The 8746-nt window shown below is 41.0% G+C and overlaps 2 protein-coding genes and 1 non-coding gene across 3 annotated transcripts; 2 read left to right on the plus strand and 1 right to left on the minus strand.

Moving 5' to 3' along the window:
• Positions 1–906: 906 nt before the first annotated feature.
• Positions 907–3040, plus strand: LOC128893267 (ras suppressor protein 1-like). The gene is made up of 8 exons (XM_054154124.1): positions 907–1151; positions 1609–1659; positions 1735–1855; positions 1944–2062; positions 2136–2218; positions 2292–2406; positions 2485–2617; positions 2686–3040. The coding sequence occupies exons 1-8, from the start codon at positions 1007–1009 to the stop codon at positions 2768–2770; spliced, it is 852 nt and encodes a 283-aa protein (XP_054010099.1). The 5' UTR covers positions 907–1006; the 3' UTR covers positions 2771–3040.
• Positions 3041–3226: 186 nt separating this feature from the next.
• On the plus strand, positions 3227–8655 carry LOC128893266 (tubulin alpha-1 chain-like). The gene is made up of 5 exons (XM_054154123.1): positions 3227–3902; positions 4092–4308; positions 4396–5225; positions 5519–5682; positions 5764–8655. The coding sequence occupies exons 1-5, from the start codon at positions 3900–3902 to the stop codon at positions 5891–5893; spliced, it is 1344 nt and encodes a 447-aa protein (XP_054010098.1). The 5' UTR covers positions 3227–3899; the 3' UTR covers positions 5894–8655.
• On the minus strand, positions 3421–3502 carry Trnas-gcu (transfer RNA serine (anticodon GCU)). The gene has a single exon. It is a non-coding gene; the product is annotated as a tRNA-Ser (tRNA).
• Positions 8656–8746: the final 91 nt, after the last annotated feature.

Raw genomic sequence — 8746 nt, forward strand, 5'->3', positions numbered from 1 at the left:
GATATTATAGGGAAATATCACAGAAATGAAGGGAAATTATAGGGAAATGTACCAGGAAGTAGAGGGAAATATACCAGGAAATGGCGGAATACTAAAGGGAAATATGTAAGGAAATAAAAGGAACTTAAAGGGAAATATACCAGGAAATGGAAGGAAATTTAAGGGAAATATATCAAGAAAATGGAAGGAAATTAAAGGGAAATATACCAGCAAATGGAGCGAAATTAAAGAAAAATATTCCAGAAAATGGAAGGAAATTAAAGAAAAATATGCCAGGGAATGGAGGGAAATTATAGGGAAATATTGAAGAACATGGAAGGAAATTAAAGGAAAATATGCCAAGGATTGGAGGGAAGTTAAGGGGAAATGTGCCAGAGAATGAAAGGAAGTTAGTAGGAAATTTTACATAGTAATTATCATAACTCAACATGTAATTGTTGATTTGTACACTAACAATCGACTGATAACAAGTTTTTTAAATAAATAGAATTATCGAAAGCTGTGGCGCCATCTCTCGGCGAACTACTCAAGTTTGTCGTGATATAGTTCCTACTTCTAGACGCTAGATCGCGCTACATTTTCGGTATTTTTATTTATTTAAGAAACTAAGCATTAGGCAATTATTAGCGTACTAATCGACAACTAGTAGTTGTAGTATGGCAGTTAGAATGTAAAATTACATTTATATACAGAGAAAAGTCGAGAATGCGTGTTTGAAAATTTTTATTTTGGTGGCATCTGGATACTTGCAAGATCCGTTGACAATGGTACAATTCAAACACAGACAAAATTAGACAAGTGCTTGAAATTAAAAAAAAATCCCGATCTCCGAACATATTTTTATAGTCAAAATTATGGAACGTGGGCGCCATCTGTCGGTGATTCACGTTAAGATCCCAGCCGTAAAATAAAATGCAGTGAAGTCCAGTCAGTGTCGCGAAGTCGCAGGGAGGTGCGCGTATGTTTATTTAAAGCTTACTGACGCGTTGGTACAATTGCGCGCGCAATGAATCAGGCACCAGTGTCGTGTATTCCTGCGGGGAAGATGTCAAAAGCGAAAAAGGTGCTCGATGAAGCTCGAGAGATTGAAAATCCCGAGTTGGATCTCGCGGACAAGGGGATCTCGACGTTCGAGGAGATGCCTGGATTGCGTGAGTCTTACATACCCTCGTGGGCTCGCTTCCTCTTCGCCAAATTAGGCAACTTGTCATGACTGGTTTTTTTGGAGCGGACGGAAATCCGAGGTGGCCATTTGTCACTGCCCACGAGGTGGGCGTGTCCACGCGTGCGCGCCAAATCGCTTTGAAAACTACACAATTATTTCAAACAATCGCGAAATCAGATCGCAAAATTATTTAAAAAGAATGTTCCTTCTGTAGGAAGTGTATAATTTCATATTTGTACTGACAGTCATTGGGAATCATTGGTAACTTTTAAATGGAGAAATAGGGGATTCCCAAGAACGTGCAATTTAAATCCAAGATTGGTCTGTTTTAAAGAAATAAATTTGTTCATGAATTCCTAACGTTTTGCTGATTCCTAATATTTTTTTAAATTTTCTCTAGCAGCATATGACTCTATATTTATGAATTCATCTTTTCTTTCAAGTTAACATGATCAACATAACCAGGTTGACTCTAAGCCATAATAAAATTCAAGGTAAATTCTCACTGTAAAATCAGAGTTAGCAGTGAATGACAAACTGTATTATCTACAAATATCTTTTCTATGTAGCTGTACCACCAGGCCTAGCAAATTTAGTCAATCTTGAAATACTGAATCTGTTTAACAATCACATCACAGAGCTTCCTGTCTCGTTGTCACAGATGCCAAAGCTGCGGATTCTCAATGTGGGGTAAGTCGAGGGTCTAAATACATATATTACATCAATCACACACAAATCTCAAATGAATTCTTAAAGAGCGATTGAAATGAACTTACAGAATGAACAGGTTGGATGTGCTTCCACGTGGATTTGGTGCATTCCCAGTATTAGAAGTTCTGGACTTGACGTACAATAATCTTAGCGAGACGAATTTACCTGGAAATTTTTTCATGATGGGTTAGTGTAAGATCAATTATTAAAAAATACTATAACTTGTTTCAGCCATTAGCTACAATATTTTGCCTTACAGAAACGTTAAGAGCACTTTATTTGGCTGACAACGACTTTGAATATTTACCTCCACAAATTGGACAGTTAAAGAATTTACAGATTGTAAGTATACAAGAACTTTCATAATAAACTGTATTTATTACTAATACATTTGTACTTTTTAATTTCATTCTAGCTTGTACTGAGAGAAAACGATTTAATAGAATTACCAAAAGAAATAGGTGAACTGACACGGCTTAGGGAACTACATATTCAAAGGAATCGATTGACAGTTTTGCCACCAGAGATAGGTATGTGCCAACTATGATAAATACGATAAAATGATTGTATTATACCTCGAAGATACTTAACTGAGAATTATGTTACAGGTAACCTGGACTTAGTGAGCAACAAAGCAGTATTCAGGATGGAGTTCAATCCGTGGGTAACGCCAATTGGTGACCAACTGCAAGTGGGTATATCTCACGTCATGGATTACATTCGTTCTGAAACATATAAATAGTGAGTATCAGAAGTAAGTTATGTTACGTGTTAATTACGCGTTTAAAAACAATGTGCGTAATTTTCAGTGTATATAATCGACACCTCAATGCCAAAGGACCGCCACCCCCAATCGAAAACGACAAGAGTAAGAAAATATCTCGCATGCGTTGAAAATGGGAGAAAAATAAAATATTTTCAAACTAACTTATTACATGACCTGTCTTAGTTCACTCACTGTCAGTAATCTCATGTCTGTAATACCTGTACAATCAAAACGGTGCCTTAGCTAATCTGCGATTAACAAAAAAGAATATTTTTATCGTGCATTTATACGCGTAGTCCCAATGTATAATTATAGTATCGATATAAATTTATATACCGCAATTGTGTAACATAATACTATTGTATTACTTGCGTTAAATAATATTTTTACAACAAACGAATAGTAAATAATTTGTATAATAAATTTAATCTCAAAATAAAGGAATTATTTCGTTATCAAATGGAATTTAAATGTAACACCCTCGATACATGACGTCGACTTTCATTCTTTTTTAATGATAATTCCTGTGTAGGTAGTAGATGCAGCGTGTCATGTTTCATTGTTCCTATGATTCATTTCTTGCATGTGATTAAATAGACTACCACCACTATTAATACTACTAACACTGTTACATTATTCTTTATAAAAATTTTTTCGTAAGTACTCGTTATTAGTTGTTTTTATTTAGTAAGAGGATATATTTAATAATTATTCAAACGTGGAGGTTTAAGTGAAAAAATAAGTTACGTATGATTTTAGTAAAAGCAAAAAAATTAGTCGACGAGGATGGGATTCGAACCCACGCGTGCAGAGCACATTGGATTAGCAGTCCAACGCCTTAACCTCTCGGCCACCTCGTCCGCTGATTCACGGAGCGAACTGTTCTTGGAACAGGGGTGGCCACCCTCGACTAATAAAAATTAATACTTCTTCATAGCATCGTTCAAAAAAAGAATAAAAAACTTTCTGATCGAATTATACTGTCCGAAAAAATTCTCAACAATTTTAATAAAAATTAAACCAAAAACTATAAAACTACGCCTTTGCTACGTACACGGACATTCCCGTCGTTCAATTGACATCTACTTTAATTACAAATTACTTCAGTATAATTACTATTGTCACCCAGCAACTAAAACAAAATTCCTCAAGACCAAGTCTCCAACATTCAGTTGGATTCAGTCGTTCATCTCGTCAACTGGATTCGTCAATCTCAGGTCCCCTCCAGGTCCCTAAAATCATCGAGGAATCAGCAAAATGGTAATTCCTGCTTCAATAGATTTGATATTATCAAGCTTTTTCCCCGATTATTTATCTAAATAATAGTTTTAACTAAATAGCGTCTCCATAGCCTCAGTACAGAAAGTTCCTTTGACTTCCATCGAAATACCCAAAGGAGTTTTTTGACTCCCCAAAATAACTTAAACAATTTCCCATTAAATTAATTAGCGTGAAGTACTCTCAGTTCACATTGGCCAAGGCGGCGTTCAAATGGGAAACGCTTGCTGGGAGTTATACTGTCTGGAACATGGCATACAACCCGACGGCATGCTACCACCTCAAGGATGCACCAACGACGAAGGGTTTCAAACCTTCTTCAGTGAAACGGGTGGCGGAAAATACGTTCCTCGTGCCGTGTTTTTGGACCTCGAACCCACGGTCATAGGTAAGCATATCTAACTTTAATTCATTCATCTATTATCCATAGTTATTATAAAAAAAATTCAGTATCATTTGCCTTCGTCATCCCTAGACGAAGTACGAACGGGAACCTACCATCAGCTCTTCCACCCGGAGCAACTGATCTCTGGCAAGGAAGACGCTGCGAACAATTACGCCAGGGGTCACTACACCCTAGGCAAGGAGATAATCGACCTCGTGCTGGACAGGATCCGCAAGATCGCTGACATGTGCAGCGGTCTGCAAGGAGTCCTCATCTTCCACGCCTTCGGTGGTGGCACCGGATCAGGATTCACCAGTTTGCTGATGGAGCGCCTCTCCATGGACTACGGGAAGAAGGCGAAGCTCGAATTCGCGATATACCCCTCCCCACAGATCTCCACCGCGGGGGTGGAACCCTACAACGCGATCCTGACCACGCACACCACCCTGGAGCACTCCGACTGCGCGTTCCTGGTAGATAACGAAGCCATCTACGACATCTGCAGGCGGAACCTGGACATAGAGAGGCCAACGTACACGAACCTGAACCGACTGATCGGTCAGATCGTCTCCTCCATCACAGCTTCCTTGAGGTTCGACGGGGCCCTCAACGTCGACCTGACGGAGTTCCAGACGAACCTGGTCCCCTATCCAAGGATCCACTTCCCACTGGCGACGTACGCGCCAATAGTCTCCATCGAAAAGGCTTACCACGAGCAGCTCACCGTCATGGAGCTGACGTCATCCTGCTTCGAGCCCGCCATGCAGATGGTCAAGTGCAATCCCCAGAGGGGGAAGTACATGGCGTGTTGCCTGCTCTACAGGGGCGACGTGGTGCCCAAAGACGTGAACGCGTCCATCGCCACGATCAAGACAAAGAGGGCCATTCAGTTCGTCGACTGGTGCCCTACTGGGTTCAAGGTACTTTCATCGCCCATTTCTTGAAGAGAATAATTATGTCATAGGGAACTCGGTCTTCAGGAGTTTCGTTCGAGTTCAGCTGTAACTGATTGTTGATAATGTAGGCCACTTCCAAGTTTATGGTAATAACTGATACCATCTGGCGGTACTGTCTGTATCACAAAGTTACCTTCACGTCCAGTTTGGTCCATGGCCTGCTAGATGGCGTTTCACTGTGCACCACACAGTACCGCGGGAATTTTTGAAATACTCCACAGTTTAAATTTGAAATGATATAGTAGTTTCGTTCTCAGGTGGGTATCAACTATCAGCCACCAACCGTAGTACCAGGTGGGGATCTTGCCAAAGTGCAGCGCGCCATGGCGATGCTTGCAAACACAACTGCAATTGCAGAGGCGTGGACACGGTTGAACAGAAAATTCGATCTGATGTTTGGCAAAAAAGCATTCGTCCACTGGTAACATTGCTACCAAATAATAGCAAATGAAATAAAAGGTTATTCCCAATACAATTGCGAAGTATTATTTCAATGAAACAGGTACGTTGCGGAGAGTATGGATGAGAGCGAATTCGAGGAGGCGAGGGAAGACTTGGCTGCCTTAGAAAAAGACTACGAAGAAGTTGGCATGGACTCGACGGACGCTGGAGAGGGTGAAGATGAAAATTAGACGAATCAGATTTCTTTAACGGAACTTTTTTCCGTTATCGGACTGGTCCGACTGAAGCAACGAATTCTTTTCGTATTGCCGTGTACAATGATTTCGTTCGTTTTCTTTGTATTCGTCCTGTACATCGTTTTAATAGGTAATCTTGTTTTTAGCGTACTTGTACATCTATTTTTATACTGCGAATAAAGCTTTACTTTTAATCTGGTCCTATCATTTCAATTTAATACTGTCACTTGCCAGCTCATATTAAAGATGTTTGCATCAAAAGTTCCCACGTCAATGTGAATCCACGATAATAGAATTGTCTAAAATTAATTATGTATATTCTGTTCGTCGTCGAAGAGTTCTTTCAGGTTTCCAGGAAAAAGAAGAAGAAGAAGAAGGATCGATCTTCAACAGACGACGATGTCCGTAGATATTACAGGCTTTTTATTGTGTAGAACAGCACACGGCCGCACGAATTATATTACATATGTATAAATTTGTATCGGCATCTTTACAGTTAGGTTCATGGAGAGAACTCTTATCGCACATAGACTTCTTTCGCATCTCAGGGCACGGGGTGGGGGAGGGGATACAAGGTGACGTATCTTTTTTCTTTTTTTTTTTTTTACCGTGACGTAATAAACAGCACACACTCGATGATATGACGAGGTGCGCGCGCAGACTTTCGTACACTTCCGAATCGTGCACACTCCCAAGTGTTCTTGTGCGTATCACGTCGAAAGACACAAAAAGAAACTCGTAAAACAAACAAAAAAAAAGAAAAAACGCATAAAGACTTAGAGGTTAGAGTCACCTCGCGTGACAATCGAAAAAAAGAAACGAAATCTCGGATTCTGACCGTAGAGATCTATATAATATCTCTACGAATCTGACCGCGCAGAGGTTGAGGAGGCACGTGCGCCCGCATGTGCCGCGAGTTGGCGCAGTCGAGCGCATGTGCCTTTGGTGGCGTTGGCTGTTCGATCTGCGCGCGGTCTGGAATGGAAACGGTCACGTAAGAGGGTTTGGCGGGGGTGGTAGAAGAACAGCGATAGTGACGAACGTAAGAACATTAATCAATCGGTACACATCGATACACGGTAATGCTGACACGACGACGACAATGACATCCGGTTGACATCAACGAGAGCGTCTGTATTATCGTTGGGATACCTTCTCGAGGTCATCCAACGTGTCCTAACGTTTCCGGGCAGCGTTCATCGTTTCTTTCGCAGAAATATTTTCCCTTTCTACTTGTATCTGAATCTGAACCTTTCCGTTTCCATTTAGTTTTGTCGTTGTAGTTTTTTAGTTCGCAAATTAATCAGGGCCAACTGATCGAATCGCGGGAATTTCGCTTTGACACCTCTCATCGACGCCGAACGCGATTTACAATTATAGTTCTATCGTTAATAGCGTATCTAATAAAAAGATTTCTCCATGCGCGTGTCTCGTCCGACACGCGCGATAATTTTCTTCAAATTATTCTTTCATTAAAACTTTGTATCTTTATAAAATTTCTTCTCTTCTACTTCTCTTTCTCTCTCGCTCTCTCTTTCTCTCGCACACAAATCAACACGCTTCCTCATCTCATCATTTCTTTTTTGGATTGGCAGGCGAGTTAAAGCTGCCGCTCGCTGGACTAGAGATTTTACTACTTGCTTTATTGCGCATCCGTTATTCGAGAAGGACCATTCTATTACTCTTTCTCTTTCTCTATCTCGCTTTGTCGCTTCGCTCTCGCGTCTCCGGGTACGGTTAGGAACACCACGATCCCAATCTTCAGACTCGACGATCTCGTTCTTTTGAGGGATTTTCTAAACACTCTTTTTTTTTTCTCTCTCTCTCTCTCGCTCTCGCTCTTTCACTCATTCTCTCTACATCTCGCTTTCTCCAGTAACACCCGACCATTTCTTCGCCCAGCGAAGAGCCTCCTTGTATGGATAACTCGTTCGCTGGAGAAGAACTGGTCGACGATATTGCTGGGCTCTTTTATGTTTGGAACCATATCGCTGGAAACGAGCTACGAGCAACTTGCATCAAGTTCCTCGCTGACTTGCCATTTCTTTAGTCACTTTTGTGAAACCAGAAGGAAATAAGTATCGATCACGAACCAAACTTTGTGAAGAAGTGAATTTCTAGAGTGATATTAGTCATCCGCAAAGTTACACAACTTTTTCTATATTTTGAGCAGGTTTGGCAGTTTTAGGCACAGTCTTGCTATGATATCTGCAAAGATCTCAGAATCAGTGATGCTACGATCTAGGTTTTTCAATGCTTAGGAACAAACATGGTAACTGTTCTCAAAAATCCTTCAGTCTGATTCGTTGTGAATAGCTAAAATTGTAAAAACTATCTAAATTTATTATTCGTAACTTCAAGGTTCCGTGGATTTTAATAATTCGAGAACAGTTATGGACTGCTCTGCAAGCTTCTATATACGCAGTAGTCTGTGCATCAATTATATTAACCACTGAATCACTCAATAAAGCCGGACAAATAATTCTAACCTTTCCCTGAACACCGTTACCGTCCAAATTTCTCACCAAAAGCATCGACAAGCAGCAAGTTACAGATCACGCAACCCAGCGTTCGCGATTGGACATTGCTAGGTAGACCCTGACTACTGGTCACCTTGGATACTGGAATCACAGTTGCTCGTTGACCCGTTTGAACACGCTGAACGCCTCTGACGAGGCTCGACGGAGTTGAGGCGTAGTATAGGGACCGTCAGAGCTGACGTCAGAAGACCTCAGCCCAGGGCGATCTTCGTCGATCGTTAAGAAAGCTCGGCGAGCAACGTCGCACGATAAGACGCGTCGTCAAATGTTTATATAAGGCACGGCCTCGAGGACGCTCATCTCTCGT

The sequence above is a fragment of the Hylaeus anthracinus genome, unplaced genomic scaffold, assembly GCF_026225885.1.
Source record: "Hylaeus anthracinus isolate JK02 unplaced genomic scaffold, UHH_iyHylAnth1.0_haploid 27310, whole genome shotgun sequence".
NCBI classification, from domain to species: Eukaryota; Metazoa; Arthropoda; class Insecta; order Hymenoptera; family Colletidae; genus Hylaeus; species Hylaeus anthracinus.